This window comes from Tiliqua scincoides, chromosome 1 (genome assembly GCF_035046505.1).
Source record: "Tiliqua scincoides isolate rTilSci1 chromosome 1, rTilSci1.hap2, whole genome shotgun sequence".
NCBI classification, from domain to species: domain Eukaryota; kingdom Metazoa; phylum Chordata; class Lepidosauria; order Squamata; family Scincidae; genus Tiliqua; species Tiliqua scincoides.
Window position 1 is genome coordinate 302,478,958 of NC_089821.1, and position 21,075 is coordinate 302,500,032.

General features: G+C 41.2%; 1 protein-coding gene across 4 annotated transcripts in view; it reads left to right on the forward strand.

The window, feature by feature from the left end:
- The window catches only part of KLC1 (kinesin light chain 1), a 49,559-nt gene that overhangs the window by 20,829 nt on the left and 7,655 nt on the right, over nt 1-21,075 (forward strand). Inside the window, exons 10-15 of one of the 4 annotated variants that reach the window (XM_066629369.1) lie at nt 376-425; nt 507-574; nt 4,170-4,278; nt 5,347-5,508; nt 15,091-15,221; nt 20,602-20,668. In XM_066629369.1, the coding sequence (XP_066485466.1) occupies nt 376-425; nt 507-574; nt 4,170-4,278; nt 5,347-5,508; nt 15,091-15,221; nt 20,602-20,668 (587 nt within the window). The remainder of the gene's footprint in view (nt 1-375; nt 426-506; nt 575-4,169; nt 4,279-5,346; nt 5,509-15,090; nt 15,222-20,601; nt 20,669-21,075) is intronic. The other 3 variants (XM_066629375.1, XM_066629383.1, XM_066629391.1) reach the window with 3 other exon arrangements.

Sequence of the window (21,075 nt, forward strand, 5' to 3'; positions counted from 1 at the left end):
GTAGGACGAGGGCTCCCTCCATTGCTTGCTGTTTCACGTCTGTTGCGTGGCAGCGGCAGCAAAGACCAGCCTTGCTTTGTGCAAGGCCTTTTGTAGGCCTTGAGTATTGTAAGACCTTCATTCATTCATATAAGCTCCATCTCTAATATATTCATTTATGTAAATTTATTCAAATTTGAAATGTAAATTCTTTTTTTTCCAGTCCCTGATACAGTGTCAGAGAGATGATGTGGCCCTCCTGCCAAAAAGTTTGGACACCCCCGCTTTATAGCATCATAAAATAAGTCTTTTTAAAAGGTCTTTTAGAATGCTTGCCTGGCCAAGTGTTGCAATTGCTTTGTGTCATATGGTATTAATATCTTTGTTTTTACATAGATGAAAACAAACCTATCTGGATGCATGCTGAAGAGAGAGAAGAATGCAAAGTAAGAGGCAGTCTAAAGCAGAACTATCTTTATGTTTTTATAGCGTTAAGGATGCAATTTAATGTATTGTTCTCAATTTAGGGAAAGCAAAAAGATGGCACTACTTTTGGTGAATACGGAGGCTGGTACAAAGCTTGCAAAGTTGATAGGTAGGCACACTTTCTTAAAGCATTTGAATAAAGTAAAAATGGGGGGTGTTGAACAACAAAGCACAGTGGGTGGCATCCATACTAGCATTTCCAGCACTTCCTCTGTGAATGGAAGGAGCATTCTACTCATGAAGGGATCCTTCTTTTAAAGGAATGCTTCTTCTAGTCATTTAGGAGGGAGTGCCTAACAGGACTAGTTGGGATCCCACTAGTTGGGATCTAGCGCCTAACTAGGACTAGTTGGGATCCCACCTATTACCTATATAACCTTAGAAATTTGGCCCTGTATTGTATTTCTGATGGCCTGCAACATCTTATCAATCAACAGTCACTCAAGTGCAACTAAGGAGAACATGTGCAGATGTTGGCTTCCAACATCATTTCTGGGTTAGGGACCTTGGGCATAGATGTATGCATCTGAATTGCATCCCCGTTGACATGCTGGTATAATAAACTTAATAATAAACTTTATTTATATCCCGCCCTTCTCCCTAAAAGGGACCCAGGGTGGCTAGTATGACAATTAGTATGACTAGTCGCATCTAATTGTGACTAGGGTTGAATTGGGCAAGTAGCTTTTTGACAGACAAACATTTCCAATGAATTATGATTAAAATTAATAAATCCTTTAGACTGTGATATCATGCTATCCTGGTTACTTGTGGCTACATCAGTTCCTTTTGTTTGAAAATATGCAGATAACATGGCCCCAACCATCTGAATAAGTTAGCAAAAGAACATGCATTTTTCATTATGGAAAACTAGGATGTTTGTAGCTGTTTTCAGAGATTGCTCTCATAAGCTGTCAAGCCAGACATTTGCTTCTTAAACATGCCCCATGACTCTCCCCAAATAAGTGAAGCTTGCAGGCAAAGATGCATGTTCTTTGCTGCATCTGGTAGTGTTTTCTTCCATCCTATCAAAGTCAGAAGCAGTGGGATTCCCATAGCCTAGCATTTTCACCTTGTGAGTGGCTTGGATTATACTGTGCTGGAAATACTAGCTTCTTTGGTGAGGTAAACTTCATTCTCCAAGCTTGCACAAGTGTAAAAATGTCAAATTTTCTGGCTGGTATAGTAATTGGCATGTTTTGGGCTTGTGTGTGACACATCTGCTATCTTGCCATTGACATCCAGTTTAATCTTGCTATGTCATTTAAGGAAGACTAGTCACTTGTTTGGTTTTAGACTGTCTTGGAAATCAGAAGGGATTGTTTTTATCATTTTCTTTTCCAACAAAATGTTGTAGGCTGTTTAACATTTGAGGATAAGATGTTTTAAAATTTGAAGCACTATATATTTGCAGTTTAAAATGGCACTAAATAAATCATACTATAAACTGATTTTACTGGTCAAAACTGATCAATCCACACAGAAAGTGTTGCAGTGATTCTAAGAAACTCAGGTTTTAGTAAATCTTTAGAGGGGGAGAGCTGGAGGAAATAAGCATTTTATGATATGTTATGCACTAAGAGTATTTAAGAAGTTGTCATTGTGGTCTTTTGATTGAAGACTGATGTTTCCTGAGAAATGGAATTATCACAAGTTACATTGCAGCCACTTAAGAAATCTATCAGTTGTAACTGTCTTGAGAGTAGCTTTCTGCAGTTCACCAACTGTAAATCAACCCAGCATTATTATACTCCTGGACTTTTGAACAGTTGCAGATTGGTGGTCAACAGTGTAACTATAGGGCTGCGGTTTTCAAACTCCCTGGGAGTTTGAAACCTGCAGTAAGTTTTTGCGGGGGCGGGGGGGAGACAGCAGGGGCAGGGGGAAGGCAGTGTTGCAATCCCCTGGATCACATAGCTCAGAGGGCTGCAGGGACTGGGATGCACTCAACAGTCCCTGCAGCAGCCATCCCTGTGTGCGGGGAGCCCTGCATGAGCGCCTGCAGGGCACCCCAGGTCAGGGAAAGGAAGAGTGGGGCGATCTGCTCCGCCTCCGCAAAAGTGGAAGCGGAGCGCAATCGCCCTACTCTCGCTTCCGGTTTTGCGGAGCAGGGTGCAATTGCTCTGCTTTCACTTTTCCTGACCTGGGGAGCCCTGCTGAAGGTTGCGCAGGGCTCCCTGCACCCCCGGGAGGCTGCAGGAGACTTGGGCAAGTGCACCCAAGCCCCTGCAGCCCCCCTGAGTGGCGCGATTCTGCGGATCACACCGCTGCCTTCCCCCTGTCTCCTGGCTGCCCCCGCCCCTTAAGGGGGCAGAAGCCGGGACTCACAGGCTGGGGTGTGACAACGCCCCAGTTTGAATACCACTGCTGTAGGGTATAATTACTTGCTCCAAGTGGTTATTGATGCTACATGTTAATTTTTAAAGGTTAATGACTTTCCACTGTCATGAGTGGCAGCCTCTTGATGCATTGAGGTATTGACACTTGCCCTGCTTTATGAACTGAGAAGATGCACTAGAGCAGTGGTTCTCAAAATTTGAGGGAGCTTTACTCCCTCAGTAAGTTCTTGCGGGGGAGGGGTTAGGGCAGTGACAGGATCCCCAGGATCGCACCGTTAAGGGGGGATTGGGGAGTGCTTGTGACTTACTTTATAAAGACATGGCTGCAGGAGGTGTGGGGAGCCCTACGCAGCCCACTGCAGTGCTCCCCAAGGCTTGGAACGTTCAGAGAAAGCGGGCGCAAAGCACCTCCTGCAAAATGGAACTGCACAAGCATCCCCCTCACCCTCCATACAGACGTGATCCTAGGGATCGCTTCCCTGCCTCTCCCCTTCCCCCACCCCTTAAAGGGACGGGGGAACCTTTAAACTAACTGGTGGGTCGCAACCGACCAGTTTGAGAACCACTGCACTAGAGGAAGTGGTATTTGTCACCATTTCCGTAATGTTAGCCCTCCTCCTGCTGTTAGCAGAGGACATTTTTTGTGTGTGAGATTACTCATGGATCAGGTTGAAGGCACATCTTGTCCAGCTTCCTGAATCTCGAAATGACTCACCAGTGACCTCTAGGAGCACACAAGACAACAAGATACCTGTATCCTATTGTTACTCCCTAGTTGTAGCTCTGTGCTTTTAATATTGTAGCATACTTGAGGATGTATGCTGGAGCAGAACCTGAGACATTAGACCTGTGGCACAAAGAGTCTTGCATACTAGACTGTAAGTGAATATACCAGGGACCTTTGAGTTAAATCTTGCTGAACTGGAATGTTAAGCATGACCGATAAGGGGAATTGAAATATGCAATCTTTATGCTTCAAGGTTCTAATGCTAGCCTAGTTACAGAATGGAGAATTGCTGTTAAAACTTGGAACTCTTTGACAAGTATCTTCTTCAGAAACCATTGCTAATATTGATGCTGACTGATTGCCATTATGATGAAGTTATCAGCATGATAACTTCATGAAATAATACTCCTTCATGAAATAATACTCCTGAGTCCTGAGGATGAGTCATGTGAGAAGTATGTGCAGTGCCTTTCAATGAATAAATCCTTGTGCATTTGCAAGTGTCCCCAACTTCTTGTAAGCTATAAATGCCTGTTATTATTTATGATGAATGCAACATTTAATGGATTGTTATTCTGTACTATAAAAATATCAAGTTTTGTGATGCTAGAAAGTAATCTTAATGCATATCTTTATAGTCCAACAGTCACAACTACCTTAAAGAATCTTGGGGCACTTTACAGACGTCAGGGCAAGTTTGAAGCTGCTGAAACATTAGAAGAGGCAGCAATGAGGTCTCGTAAACAGGCAAGTATTAGCTTTCCCTTTTGTTGTCAAAACATTCTATTCTCTGTTAATCAAGCTTCTTTTCTTCTTCCAGGGTTTGATACAATTAGTCCAGTTTGCTATTTTGGTACAAAGAACTTGAATTGCGTTCAACAGTGAGAATGCTCTTGCTAACAATCCTTGAACTCCCCAAAGAAAACACTACTTGTATTATAGGCCAGAAGCATGACGATTTTTGAGTCTTTTTGCCAGGTACAAACCCGAAAGTAAGTGCTGATGACGTCATCACATTGCATATCGTTGGCACTTACTTCCAGATTTGGCAACTGGCAGGAGCAGGGCATTGTCAGCCTGGTAAGTTTGGGAAGTACAGGTCATCCCTCTTTATCCACTAGGGTTCTGTTCCAGAACCCCTAGTGGTTAAAAAAAAAATCCATGGATTAAAAAAACAGTGGAAAAATAGATTTAAAGACCCACTTCCAGGTTTCTTGCCCCTCCATTGCTCCTAATAGGTCTTGCCTCAACATCCACAGGAGTTTGATTCTGGGACTCCCTGCTGATAAAATATGTTGAATAAAAGTCGTTTGAAACAATAAAAAACTGCGTCCCTTCACAATTGTGGTTTAAAATCAGCTTTTTTTGCTGTTGTAGAGAGACAGTCAGCAATTAGAAATACAAAGGACCTCCTGCCTATACCTGGCTCAGCCAAAGAATGGAATGATCACTTGCACCACTATCTCTATACAACAGTAAGAAGAGCAGTTTTTTAAACTAAAGGGATGCATTTTCCCCCTCTCTGGGGATCAGCACGTTCCTTCTCATTTGCAGTAGCCATTTGTGTTTAGTCAAATCCGTGTACAACAAGGTTGGACCTGTACTGCTTTGGGCTATAGACAATGCAGAAATACCCTTCTGAAATATCTTTTTGCAATTCTGAGTTTTCGATATGTGCTCTGTTTGTGGTTTGTTTGCTATACATCTAGCAGACTCTTTTGCAGATTTACTAGTAACTCAATTATAATGATTGTTTGTGGTATTTAATTACTTCTTGCAAACCAGGCTTCCGGTTTCTCAATTCCTGACTTGCAGGGTCTTGACAATGTTCACAAACAGAGAGTTGCTGAAGTGTTGAATGACCCAGAAAGTATAGAGAGAAGGCGAAGCCGTGAGAGCCTCAATGTCGACGTGGTAAAGTATGAGAGCGGCCCTGATGGAGGAGAGGAAGTGAGTATGAGCGTAGAATGGAATGGGGTAAGTACAGTACACAGTATAAGAAAATAACCTAGATTGGTATACCACTTCAGTAGTCAGTCGTCGTCCTATTGTTTGTTCAGGGATATTCTCAGCTCACATATTTGTGCAGATTTGGATGTAAGCAAAAGACATAAGATTTTGCCTTTTTGTAAGTTCCTGCTATTGGATAACTCTAAGTTTGGGTGGGAGGAAGACTCTTTTAGAAACTAAAATTCAAATTTTGCCATGAGCACCTGAATGCTGATTGAATGTCCTGGTTGATGTCTAGGACTTAATCCTAACCAGTGTTTTAGTGGAAGCAATAGGATGGCAATTGGTTTACTTTGCTTGCTTGTTTCTTTTTAAAATTCTCCTTTTCTCTGTATCTCATCAAGTTTCTTTTTCTTTAGTTCAGCACTAAGCACTGCTGTGCAAAATGAAATTGGTGGAGGAATAAACTGAAAGTTCTAACTTTAAGAACGCCTGAGTGCAAAACTCCTTTCCTCCACTTGAACTTTAAAGTGTTGTGAGCCACACTGCAGAACAAGGATGTTAAACATCAGACTTGCGGGCCTGATCAGGTCCATGGAATCTCCTTATCTGGCCCTCATAATTGGGCTCTCAAATATTGGGTCATTATTTGCTTTCAGCTAATGAGCTGCAAAGTTGTAATAGGAACACTGAAAGAAGCTGCTCTTATCTCTTTCCGCTGCTTTCTAATTCTGGAAAGAAGCCAGGCAGTGCATACAGATCACCGATAGGAGTGATGCTTGGTCGCCAGACATGAGTGCAGATCACCAACAGAAGTGAGCTTCAGTTTGTACCTTTTTCCTGCTATATTCTTTTGGAGATTGGGCAAAGAACCTTGTACAGAGTTGTAAAGAAGGGCTTACCAAAGTGATCAGGGGCTTTTTCGCTTATGGGAAAAAAAGGGGCAAAGAGGTGCAGTGATTAAGAAGGTTCAACAAATTAGACATGGTTTGGACTGAGAAGCAGAAAGAGAATCTCAAAAAATATTACATTGGTATCTTTATTAGGACCACCCAGCAAGACACAATAGCTTAAGGAAACTTAATAAGTATAAGGTACCACTACTCCCAGCTTCAATCTTTGGCATGCCCAAGTAGGGCTCAGATTTCTTGTAATAGTCCCGATTTAGATAACAGCCCAATCTTAACTTGCACTTGCACAGGCAGGCTGAGTGGCCTACTGTATGTCCAGCGCAACTTAGGTGCCAGCTAAAGTGCAATAACAATCGCTTGCACAAACCTGAGCAGCCAGTGAAAGGCTACCAGGCCCAGGAATAGGGTTTAGGATATGGCCTGTTGTGCTACTGCTAGTCCCAACCCCCTAAGGCAGTGATTTTCAAACTTTTTCATCTTGTGGCACACTTGCAAGGCACTAAAATGGTCAAGGCACACCATCGGCTTTTTGACAATTAACAAGGCACACTGTGCTGTCAGTGGGGACTCACATCCCCCAATGGTCCTATTGATAAATGACCCTCTCCCAAATTCCTGTGGCACACTTGGGGTCCATTCGCGGCACACCAGTGTGCCACGGCACAGTGGTTGAAAATGGCTGCCCTAAGGGAAACAGGTGGTTAAGTGTGTAATGTGAGTCATGAGAAAAGCAATCGGTGAGCTGCTTTGTGGGGACCTTCTGGGGTCTGGGAGGTTCTGGCTATAACTCCCCTCCTTTTTACTCTGGCATCAGACTAGAGAGGGCTTCTATTTTAAAAGTCTGGACTTCTAACTTGAACCACCTGGCTTTTGGTGTTTTGTTGGACCTTTAGGTGGGGTGAGTTTGCGTTTTAAGTCTTCACAAGTAGATTAATCTTTAGTCTAAGTCAAGGGTGTCAAACATAAGGCCTGGGGGCCGGATGCACCCCCGAAAGCTTTTTATCCAGCCTTCAGCCTCTCAGCTGCTAAGCAGTGCTGAGGTGTTACTGCTGAAACAGCAGCCCACATGAAAATTGGGTTTTCCCATATCTTGAAATATGATCAAGATTTGTGTATTTTCTCTTCTGTCATTTGCAGTTAATGAGAACAAAGTGCTGATTTCTGACCATCAGCTGCTGAATGTCACTTTCTGGTTAATGACGTCACTTCCGGCCCTCAGCAGGCGCCCTGAATGCTAACATCGGCCCTCTGTATGAAATGTTTGACACCCCTGCTCTAAGTAGTGTAGCAGTCTGTAACTTTGCTCCTTAGCATTATCAGCATTTCAGCTGTGCTTTTAGTCCTTTGACAATGTGCTACACCACTGGTCCTCAAAACTGGTGGATCGCAACCCACTGGTTTGTGTAATGCTTACCCCATCCCTTTAAGGAGCAGGGGAGGAGGAAAGGAGGTGCGTTGCAATCTCTCTGTTTCAGGCTTTCAGACCTTGGGGAGCACTGCAGAGAGCTGCGCTGGGCTCCCCGCACCTCCTGCAGCTTCCAACAGCCCTCACTGAGTCCAAGTAAGTGAAAGCACCTCCCCTTCAGGGATCAGTTCCCTGCCCTTGCCCCTCCCCCACAAAGACTTACTGAGAGAGTAAAGCTCCCTCAAAGTTTGAGAATCACTGCCCTACACATTTGGGGGTAAAATGTTAGGAAAATCTAAACTTGCTGAATGTGGTCAAAATTTATGAAATAACTTTTACTTCAAAATAACCCTGACCACAAAAGCTTCAGTTCCTATATTAAAGTGTTTATTTCTGGTCACCATCTCCTTAATGACCTCACTTCCAGCCCTCTGCAGGCACCAAGAATGGTAACTTTGGCCTGCTGTATGAACAAATTTGACACCGCTGTTGTAGAATATGGCTCATGTATACAACATTCTTGCTGCTGCATAGCATCATGATGGTGCAAAAATAAAATCTTCCCAGACCAGAGATGATAAATGACTTCTTCCATTCCTAAGGGAAGCCTGCCAAATTCTTGATTAAACTATGAGACCTCATCTGCCTTGTGACGTTTCGGTTCACTGTTTATTGTAACTTTTGTGGCCCACATTTTACAATAACACCTTTCTAAACCTTTCATCCATGTTAACATGCACTTGACACTGCTTCTCTGCTTTATTTGGTGTCTTATACATGAAGCCAGTTCAAGCTTTTGGTAATACTGAGTTTGCTGCTCTTAATCTCTGTCGACTTTGGCCGCTGAATACATGCACTTTGTTTGCCTTAATTTTTAGTTCTGTAAAAGTTAAGTCATAGTTTAGTAGTTATAAGCTTTTAAATAAATCTTTTCTTGCTTTTGAGTGTCTAGGGTACAAATGTCCATACCTAAGATATTAAACTCTTGCTATTCTATAATTCTGTTGTTGCTTGCTAGAGCTTTAAGACTCTAAAGACCACAGTAAATATCCATATCCTTTTGACATAGAGAACTGTTTCTCTGATCTTTGCTGTGATTTATCAGATTGTCTTTGGTATTAGCAGTGTTTAGACAGTCAATCAGCATATAATGGAAATATTGCCACCTTATTGCCTTAATCTGCCCATTGGCATTAGAACTGTGTACTGTACTCTTCCCTAACTTTTCTTCTATTCTTGGCATGCCTTCAAATTTTCCAAATTGGAGGGAGGGGGGAGGCATTTTTTTTTCATTTGTTTGCCTTTTAAGTTAACAAGCATGCAGGTTTGGAATTGATGAGGGGCATTTGATAACATAACTAAACAGTATTTCTAGGTCAGTGACATCCCCATTTTATAAAAGCTCTCAAAGCACACCCTTTCAAAGTGTGGAACTCTCCACTTTAAGAAACATATGGCGTTTGTAATGCTACTAGTCCACTTTGCTCCTCCTTAGGTTTGTTTGTTTATGTTAAGTTTTGCTTTCTTTCTCAGTTTTCCATTTCATGTTGGTGTTGTTCTTTGCTAAATCTGTAGATGCCCATTTTTTTCTCTATGATAGTAATTTATTTCACAATAAGATTGAGTAATGACACATTTATATCCTACCCTTCCTTCATGCAGCACAGAGCAGACAGATATGAAGTCTTATCACAATATTCTTATGCGGGAGTGTTTGATCGTTTCAAGATTGTTCAGTTAGCTTCATAGATTTGTGGGGATTTGAACCCAGATTTCTCACGTCAAGTTTCTGTGCACTGCACTGACTCACTGGCAGTATTGTCAGTAGACCATATTACTTGTGCTTCAGTCCTCAGGACATGCAAGTTTGACTTACGTTGGTGAACTCCCCTTGTAAGTAAATGTGATTGAGGCTTCCGAGATCTCCTGACTCATGGAAATCAGTGGCAGTTCTGCAGTTAACTTCAGTTCACTCAGATTGCCTCAGCTGCTCATTGCTATGGGAATTTTTAACTGCTGTGAAATTGGCACTAAGCTGGGCACTCTTTTATTGATCTTCTTGGTTTGGTTTTTAAAATTTGCATCAGCTTTGTAAATAAGTCTGTACGATTTGCCAACTCACCTGCCCATTCATAGTAGTGTCAGTCATTTGGTCCTATGGTCTGGTCTGAAGGTTCAGCAACCTTTGTGAGGTTAAGTATGTCCAAATTGTGTCATTGCTTGAACAGAAGGTTGAACAGAAGACTGTCTGCTTGTATTGTCCCTGTACAATTCTGTGGTATGGCCACATTCCAAATACTGGGTATAGCTCTGTGGTTGTACCTTGTGGTGGCCTGCAGAATCTCATGGGGTATTATAAGCTGTTGGCTGCCAAAGTGCAATTCCTTCTGCTCTTGTGAGGCTTAATAATAATAAAAATAATAAATAATAACAGTATTTATATATTGCTTTTCAACAAAAAGTTCACAAAGCAGTTTACTGAGAAAATCAAATAACTAATGGCTCCCTGTCCCAAAAGGGGTCACAATCTAAAAAGATGCATCAGAACACCAGCAGGCAGCCACTAGAAAAGATACTGCTGAGGTCAGGCGGGCCAGTTACTCTCCCCCTGGTAAATAAAAGAGGAGCACCCGCTTGAAAAGTGTCTCTTATCCAGTTAGCAGGTTTAGCAAGTTTGGCAGTGACATCTGCACCTGTTCTCTCCCAGAAGGCTTTGAACGATGGCTTCCCCACCCTTGATCATTTAGGAGTGCTGTCAGCTAGTGAGAGGCAGGGAGACTCTTAAAAACGTTGTGCTGGGGCAGGGAAGTGTGAGGTCTCAGGAGAAAACGAGTAAGGAAGAGAAAGTGGTAACAGAGGAGAGACTGGGAGGAGAGAGGGAGCAGAAGGACGGTAGCAGAGGTATCAGCGGAAAGGGATGGAGGGGTCCAGAAGCAAGGCACAGCAGAGGAGATGGGGGCAAGAGAATTCAAAGAGGCTGGACACAATGACATAAGCAGGTTCAGTGTTGAGAGCAGGATTGCACTCATTGGTTGACATGCACATATTTCCTTCCTTTAAGGTTCTTATTCTGGAGACAGATTCCTTGCTCCAGAGTAAAAAGTCCTGCTTTTGAACCCAAGGAATATCTGTCTTGTTGCTGGATCTGCCTCAATATTTAAGTAGTGCCTAAATATATCAGACTGTAGCGAAAACACTGCATCCCAAACATGAACATTTAGCACCAGGACCCACATCTTAGAATGACAATCTGTTGGGGACTCATAGGAAGTGATGTCATGGCTACAAGTACCATCCTCAAGCTGGAATATTTTTACCACCTCCCATAGGACAAAATCAAATTAAGTAAAATTAAAAGTTTACAATAAGTAAACGTTTAAAAATGTACTTAAAACAAATAAGAACCTTCCTAATCCCCTCAAGCAGTTGCTGATCTGTTTAAAAAAAACTCCCCAAACATCCCAAATCTTATCCACACTTATCTGAGACTAAGTGCCTTGACTATCATTGTTAAAAGCATATACATAATAACCTAGTACAGATCTGTAACATTTCCCCAAATGCAATCATTTATCAGGGTAGCATCAAGTTTAATATATGAAAAATAAAATACACATTGAAATGGGGACCCACTGGAAATTAGCTTGCAACCCACCTAGTGGGTCCTGACCCACAATTTGAAAAACACTTGCCTAGAGGGAGCAACCACTGCACCTCATACAAAGTGGGTGGGAGGAATTCCATTTCCATTACTCTTAGGCGCTACATACTTAGGCTGCAATTGTAACCACACTTTCCTGGGAGTAAGCCCCATTGAACAAAATAAGGCTTACTTCTGAGTAGACCCGATTAGGATTGTGCCCTAAGGGTTCAGGATTGTTCAGATCAGCCCAAAGAATTTTCTGGAGTGGATATTTATCACTCTTATTGTCAAACACACTTTGCTAAAGAATGGAGGCTCCTGGCAATTTGGAAAGGAGAAAACCAATAATATTGTGTTCTCTTAAATTGCTGCTTTTACCAGAAGTCACCTACTGGAGATGGGAGAGATTTGTGTGCGTTTCTTACATATAAGGACAAATGATGTGGACATTCTTAACATAAGATAAAAAGAAATACAAAGGGTTGTATCTTAAGGCTAGTTGCTCAATAAGTCCCATTGATTTCGCAATCTGGTGTATTTGAGGATGAGCAGCTTGAGAAAAAAAAATTCCATGAAGACCCAGTTATCATAATAGGTAATAAGTTTTACCTCTACTTTCACTTGGCTCTTTTCACATACAACTATTTAACAATGAATACCAAGTAGCTACTGTATAATACCTCTCTTTACAGAGTGCATGGAATTGCCTTAACTGCACCTAGAGTCCTTTTGGATCCTGGCCTTGGATAACCAGTCTTTATTTATCTGTAGCACCCATTTTATAACCTGGAGCTCATCTCAGTTTATGGACATGACTGTGCAGCATCCTCCATGTTAGTTGTTCAGACTTTTTTCAACCTTTAGGAAATACTTTTCCCACACTGTCTTCTTACTAAGGAGCCTCTGAGTGCTTGCCATGGAACTCATGTGCAGTACAGACTATTTTGAGGCATGTTTTATAGTAGTGGTTCCCAACCTCCTGTCCCTTTAAGACAGGGTTGGGAGCCTGCTGAGGACCCGTAGGTGATGGTACCCATTGTTTCTGGGTTCTCCCCATTGCTGCCAACTACCAGGGGTAAAAAGCCCCCTACAAACTGCTTTTTTACCTTCCTGTCATCGGCAGAAGCAGTGGGGAGAACTTGGAGGTGACAGGTGCAGGTGCCTACAAGTCTCTTGCCACCCCCTTAAGGGATTTTTCAAATGTGAAACCTGGAGATCACAACCGCCAGGCTGGGAACTGCTGTTCTAGAGTGTATACTCCATTAATATGGGGCACCAGCCTGATCCGCTGTACCTTGCTGTTGATTTTAGTGAACCAAAGTCACGGCCTAGAACACATGCTAATACACATCACTGAAGATTTGTAGTGATGAACAAACCATCCTTCAGGGAACCTTGTCCTCCCTTACTGATTTTTTTCATTAAGAAAGCCTTTATAAGCTTCTAAGGAACCCTGGGAGCACAGTTCAAAAACTATTACTCTGTTGAAATGACAAACCTACTGTAATGCAAATCAATTGACAAAATTTTTGGTATGGGCACATTTTGTCACTTAGTATTTTAACAGTATTTTAATCTTTTTGCTTCCGGCTGTGTTTTGTAGAAATTATCACTTTAATATTAATATACCTGACTCATTCTTTTCATCGCTTTATTTTGGTGTGTTTGTGTGTGTATTTTTATTGGAAGCTATGCATCATCATCATGTTAGGTTAAAATGTTGTATAGAGCACATACAATAACATAACAGAGCCCTGCTGGCAGACCTGCAATCTAAAATAACTTGTACAATAGACACTTGTACAATAGACATTACTAAAATTAAACTGTTGTCTCTGATTTTGGGGACTTGCACTTAGTAGAGGTCCAGCATAATTGTATGACCTAGAAATACTGTTAAGACTAATATGCTCAAAATTGAAACCTGTTTAAACCCCCTCCCCACCAACAGTTTCATTCAGTTTTTTCTCTCCATTTCTGTCTGACAGGCCTAGATGCCTTTTCTGTGATTCTTACACTGTCTCCTGCATGGCGGGTGTGCACCATCTTCAAGCTCTAACTTCTCTCCACTACTGACTTCTGTGTATTTAGCAGTCTCTTAAGATGCTTGTCAGAGCTACAATTCTTGTTTAAAAAAACACACACACGAAACAGGCCACTCCTTCAGTGCTGGTGTCTCTCTTTTGGTGGGAAGGGGTTCCTCTTTTTTCCTGTACATGTGTAGCTTTGCCAGATATGTATCTAGTCTTACGAAATGTGGTGTTAATAACCATTGGCTGTGTAACAGATGAGAGTTAATAAAACTAAAAGGAGGTTCATAAGTAGCTGTTTCACTATGACAAATGGTAGTTAAAAGTATCACACAAGGTATTATTAAAATGGCATGATGGTGACCTTTACAGAATAAAACATTTAAAAAGTAAGGCATGTGCTTTAAATTGTATTTAGAGACTTATAACATGGTTTAACATCAATATGGAACTCTTGATGTCTTCACTTATGCTTATAACTAAAGTAGCAGTGCTGTTTAGTCTTTGTGTGAAACTTCAGCTATTATGCTTTTCTCTACTAATCTTGGTGTTGGGTGACTGTGTATTTGTCTTTCTAACTTCTAATAAACTCACTCCAACTGATGGCTGTCTCTGTCTGCTGCATACTACTTTGTACTTTTTTTCTTTCTACATAGGATTTCTAGATACAGCAAGTCATTTGTTAACTTGCAATTGAGTAAGCATTACTTCAAAGAATGAAGCATAGAGCTCTCTTGCCCTGCAAACTTGACTTGTAGAATAAAACAATATGTATCCAGAAACTGTGTCATAAAATAGTATATTAATGCAACTTGAAGAAAGATATTATTTTACGCTGTATCTCTGAAATATACAGCACAAGAATTTAGCACTGAATTTTGTATTGGCTTATTCTGTTCTCAAATTTACGCATGTGTGCTGAGTGTATTGCCCAGGAAGATTGAAGAAGCTGAATAAAATCATTGCTTATTCTGATCTTAATGCAGTGCTATTGCTTGGTGATGGGCTTTTACTGTGTTCACATGATTGCATTGTAGCTAGCATAGAGTAGCATGGAGTGATGTAGTGATCTAGAAGTCTTGATATCCTGCTAATTTGGTTTTTGATATATTCACTAAGAAAGTGCATGTGTTTGTAAGGTTTTGGAACATGCTTGGATTACACATTTGTGTATAATTGAGCAATGGGCTGAGCTGATAAGAGATCCCTAATCTTTTCTGTTAAAGGTAGAGGGCACAGTCTACCAGAATATTGTCCTAAGCAAGCCTCATTGAAAAGTATGGAAATTGTTCAGCTTTTCATCTCAGTGAGGCTGGTATAAGAGATTATTAAACTGATCTATGTCCTGTGTGTTTGCTTGGAATGTTGCGGACGACGTTGGTGAATCTTTTTAAAAAAATGCTTTTACTAACTGCTAGCCTGTTCACCTCAGAGCATTAGGAGGATTGCAGTAAGCTTTAACAAACACACTTCACATAACTTGTTTGAATTGAAGTGAGTTCTGCAGTTGTTGTTCAATGATTGTCAAACACAAAGATCTGGTCTGTAGTTGCAGTGTATGCTCAGCCATGACAAAAGGGCAAAACCTTTTGCAGTTTTAAATGTGCTTATTTTTTTCAGGATGGTACTGGATCTCTAAAGCGCAGTGGCTCCTTTAGCAAACTTCGTGCTTCAATTAGACGCAGCAGTGAGAAGCTGGTTAGAAAGCTGAAGGGAGGAAGTTCACGAGAGAGTGAACCAAAGAATCCTGGGTAATTATTTCTAGATGTGCTGGAACATTCAGTTTATGTCCATCATATTGCGTAATAGCTAGTATGTGTTTGCTGCGGTAACTATCTGGCATTCAGTATTGCAAAACAGATCAGCAGTTCTCACCGGAATGTATTAAAGATGCACTTTTTGGAAGTTTGTCCAAACAGCTGGGAAAATTCGATCTCTGTACTGAATCATTTTATTGTGAACAGTGTTATGGCTTTGTAAAAGCAAACTCTTTATATTATGTAAAATCTAGGAAGGATACCAGAATCGCCTGTTCTTTTCATTTTAAACACTGGAATATTATTGATGCACTTGGTTGGTTTCAGCAGCTTCTTCTGAAGTATGAACACTTTTTTTTTTATTCCAAGAATGGGGCAAGGGCACATGAGGTGGTATTCGTTTCAAAAGAAGTCACATAGATTTAGAAGTATATATAAAATGTAGGTTGAAACTTTTCAGGTTGATAAACTGGATTATTTGCACTTTTTAATTAACATCTTTATATACTTGACCATCTTAATTACTTTCTATCTAGAATACCTATACATAAATTGGTGAAATTGGTATATGCTAGTGAAATTGGAACAAAATATATTGACCCAGTTCTTTGCCATATTCCTGCCTGTTGCCAGAGTCCAACTGCTTTTCCCATTTCAAAACCTTTTCTCATGGGATGTGAATCTGGATTTGTTGTGCAAAAGCACAAACTGTCCACAAGTACATGTGTTCAGAGACTAATTTCAGAAGAACTGATAACTGATTGTGGTTTCTAAAATCAGGGTTTACATGGGGAATTTAGCAGTATTAACAGGAAAAGCTTTATTTCTGAAGGTAATGAACTTCAGTGTGCTATACAAAGATCAAACATATTGCTGTTGCACAAATAGATGTATTAATTTTGTTATAAGTCAACAGGGTTGGTAAAATGACTGCTTGACTAGGAAACCAGGTGTTCACAGTATAGTGTGTTGCACAAACTTTCTTCAGGCCAGGTGTTAGGGGAGGGACCGCAATCCAGTGGTACAACACATGCCTTGTATTAAGGAAGTCTGGGTTCAGGCCTTAAAGGTTAAAGTTAAGGGTCAAAAAGTTAAAAGGCTCCAGTTAAAAGGGTCAAATTGCAGGTGATAAGCAGGATGCCTTCCTGAGACTTCATGGAGTTATTACCAGTCAGAGTTGATCAGCTTTTCTCAACATTTATCCCCTGCCATACCACTTTGCATGGTCCACCTATTAGAAGTACCACTGGATGTAACTGGCAATGTCATTGCCAGTTGTTTCTGAATTGGATACCAGATGCAGTGAGACAGACACTAATAAGAGAGTCAAGGGCAGATGGGTGAATGCTGGAGGTCTGCCTGCTGAGCTGAGTCTTCTTCTGCTGCTTGATGCATTGCATTGCTGGTCTTGCTGTCAGGTGGCGGGGGCCTGGGGGTCCTGTGCATACTACCGGACACCACCTCAAGTACCACCAGTGAAGAAACGCTGGAGTAGATAGTATGGACCTACTTTAGATGGACCATTAGATGGACCAATGGTCTGGTTCACTGCAAGGCAGCTTCATATATTTGTGTGTGCATACAAAGCAAGCAACACATACAAGTGGAAAGAACAGATTGTTTGTCTTGAATAGTAATAGAGAAAGTTCTTGTGTACTTGATTGGATTATACTGTTAGAGTTGCCAAGTGTCAGGGTCTTGGATTACTCAGATTTGTGCTGCATTAAAAGCATTTTCTTTTGAAAAAATAAACATGAGTAGTATCTAACCATGTCTGCCTCTGGCATTGATTGAATGCACATATCCTTTGTAAAGCAGCTAAGGGCACAATCCAATCCTGCATTGGAACAGGCAAGCCAAGAGGTTTGCGCTGTATCCAGCGCAGGATAGGGACCAGAATCTGCTCAGTCAGAGGCAAGGGGAAACTCTTCCCCTTACCCTTGGGTAAGGCACCCTGGCCCCAATGGGTCTCCCGGAACTGCCCACTGCTCACCCTCCCCCCTCCCAGGAACACCTCCCTCCCACCTCCTCCCTGCCCACCCCAGAGCCTTGCATCGGCCCAGCTGGGCTCACATAAGGCTCTCTCCCTCTATTGATGCGGAAGCTTCTGCCTGCCTGCCTCCGCAGGCCAGCGTGCCTCTGTGCACCAGTCTTGCCAACTCTCAAGGAGGTGCAAACGTGCCTTATGAGGGACTTGCGCTGGCCCATGTGCAACTCAGGATTACACTGTAAGAGAAATAAAGGAAAATGGCAAAGCTGGAGATTAATTTTAGAGTGTACACTGAGTACAGAGTCAATAAGAAAACAAATTGGGTAGTATTTGTCTAGTATTTTGGATGCATTTTTTCTCCTGACCCACCAGAAGTTCAATTTCCGCACTTTTGGGATCATGTTTTGGACAGTGGAATGGATGGTGATGTGGGAAGTTCTGCTGAAGTTCTACAATTTTATGTTGGAATTAAATTGGCTAAATTATCATGTTGACTAAATTAAGAATTGCCCAATGTGTAATATTTTGGAGTTTTGTATGTGCTGTATTGTGAGTATTGATTTGTCCTAATAAAGGTAGCATTTCACTGGACCCATACAAAGATATAGCATGTATTTTCTGACCAGCCATGTATTCATGTGGCTCCAAAGAATTGTGTAACTAAGATATTAGAGGCACGTACCACCTCCAGTTGACCTATTAGTCTGAAGCTTGCACGCTTGCCTAAATTTTGCTCAGTTGTATACTGGAATCCAAAGAACTGCTTTAAGCATGGCCTTAAGAGTTTGGGTATACAAAGCAAGATTTTTTGTATTAGTCTTTGAATAACAGATCCTGATGCCATATCACAAACTGCCTTTGAAACACCTCTCAGTTTCTTAAGAGGTTTACATACAGGGCTGCCATTTAAGAAAAAAAAACAGATTTCAACTATTCCTCAATTAACTTTTCCTACAATAGTATACAAGTTGTAGTGGTGGCATTGTGTTCAGTCCTTAAACATGAAAAGTGAACCTTGCTTCCCCAATGGAGGGCCCAATCTTATCCAACTTTCCAGAGCCATACTAATGAAGAGTGTGTTATATATGGCAGTGGGGGCAGTCATGTAGTCTTCCTCAAGGGAAGGGAACATTTGTTTCCTTGCCTCAGGGTTGCATTGCAGCTGCATTGGTGCCTGAATGTTGGGTAGGATTGGGCCCTGAAAATGTTTGGGCCACATTTATTGAACTTGGTTAAGGAATTCAGGCTCACTCTTTCCTATCTGGTGGGTTTAGTGCTATTAGGCATGTCTCCTAGAGTAACCTCCTACCACGTTGATATCTGTCTGAAAAATATTTTAGATGTGTTGCAAGCATAGCAGTGCCTGTTAACCAGCTGTAGATTCTAATGCCTAGAGAAATGCTGAAGATTGCAGGTAAACAGGTTCACTGAAGTCCTGCCTCAAACCTGAAAAATGTACAAGTGCACTTGCCATAATTGTAATGGTCTCATAGAATTAACTTTTTGTTCTAAAATTACTAAATTCATATAGGAAAGATACGGACAAGATGAGATGCTGTATTTTGAGGGTTTAAAAAATATTTAACACAGCTTTGTATTTGTGGATTTTTAAAAACATTGAATTTCATTTTTAGTCTTTTGTTTATGTATTTCCAGATTAACATGTGTTCACTTATAGAAATAAATAACAGGTGTCAATGTTGCATGACTTACTGCTTCTTTATGTTGCTAACATCTTGTATAAAGTTTTAAGGTGTATGCATAAATAGTTTGAGACTTTAAAATGTTCTGATTAAAAAGCAGTGTAATAACACTTACCTAGTGTGGTTGGCAAGATTATGCCTCATTATAGAAGTATGTGTAAGATTACTTCCAATCACAAATCTGCTGTTAGTATAATATTTAAGGATGAGAAGCATATTGACTTTGGGGATGTGCCTGAATATTTTCACCAGGATCCAGAGAGCGACTTCAGGCACACCCAAAGGCTTGAGCCTGTCCGCTTTTTTTTTACTTTGAACAGCAGGCACTGCCTTCAGTCCAGTTGTGAAAATCTCATCAATTACTTTGAAAACAAAGGCTTTCATCTTCCAGTGTGATCTAGAGATGGATAAAATGTTGATTGCAAAGGCTGGGTTTTAGGTAGTCTGGACCAAGGAGATACATGTCCATTTTTTGGAGGTCCCAGGTTTTTATCCTTTTCTTCAAAGAGTAAGATAACTGGATCTCTATACTCCCACTCTGTCTTAACTGTTCATGGGGAAAAGAGAGGAAGCAATCTTTCAGCAAAATACCTTCAGCTGCAGCTTGAGAAAATGGTCAGTACAATGTCTAGGCCTCTTCAGTCTAGAAAAGAGGTGCCTGAGGGGGGACATGATTGAGACATACAAAATTATGCAGGGGATGGACAGAGTGGATAGAGAGATGCTCTTTACACTCTCACATAACACCAGAACCAGGGGACATCCACTAAAATTGAGTGCTGGGAGAGTTAGGACAGACAAAAGAAAATATTTCTTTACTCAGCATGTGGTTGGTCTATGGAACTCCTTACCACAGGATGTGGTGATGGCATCTGGCCTGGACGCCTTTAAAAGGGAATTGGACAAGTTTCTAGAGGAAAAATCCATTACACGTTACAAGCCATGATGTGTATGTGCAACCTCCTGATTTTAGTAATGCCCTATGTCAGAAAGCCAGATGCAAGGGAAGGCACCAGGATGCAGGTCTCTTGTCTTGTGTGCTCCCCGGGGCATTTGGTGGGCTGTTGTGTGATACAGGAAGCTGGACTAGATGGGCCCTTGGCCTGATCCAGTGGGGCTGTTCTTACGTTCTTAGTGGACAAAGATGTTCAACAGTTGGACCTTTTCAACCTGGATAACTAGTTAATGGGTCAGCTGACTTGATTGTCTCAGACCTCCTATGCACAGGAGGCTTTGTGCCTGGGGTTAAAGATCTGATGCAGTTATTGCATTTCAGGATTGGTACGTTTGCTGTTAGTAAGTGCTGTTACTTATAAACTGTATTTGGATACAGATACTGAAACTAGTGGTATAGGGTAATAATAATTTATGTAGCATTTCCACAATGCAGGCAATTACTAATTTTAAACACTACCTAGTTTTTTTAGGCACTTTGTAAATTCCTATTTCACAGATTGAATAACACTTAGTTTCCTGAGCAAATACAATGAAGCACTGACTGTTTTGGTGATTTTATTTGGAAAATTTTGGGTATAGGAAAATGCACCTATAGTAATCCTATCATGAAAGATAATGGGAGGTGCGGTATATCATGCTAAGAATCTTGTTGTATACCTATGTTCAAAGCTCTCCAGTTTTCAGCCCTTCTGACTTGGTTTATCCTTGCATGTTCACTGTCCAGCATGAAGCGTGCCAGTTCACTGAATGTTCTTAACATGGGTGGCAAGGCAACTGAAGATCGCTTTCAAGTAAGAAGCCCTATAATATTCTTATGCAAGTAGATGGTGCTAGCAGGGCTTGGATTGCAGAGCTGTTTCTGTCACTAAAATGACAGTAGTTTGGGCTTTCTCTTGGATTTAGCTTCAAACATGAAACTAGCAGCTTCACCCAACCTTTGCCATGTGTGCCAAATGGTTTGTTTGTTTTTTGAAGTAGCCACCCAAACAGCTGCTTGCATATGTGAATTGGTTCTTTTGGTGTACTGACATGGCAGTAAATTTTTCCTGTTCACTTAGACTTAGAGTCTAGAACAAGATGCTTCCATAGCAGTCACTGGAATTAAGCATCAGATGCTTCATACAAACAGATGGGGTGGTAAAACTGTTCTGGAGTGCACGTTTTGTACTAGTCTGAGGATTGCATGGTTGAATGCTTC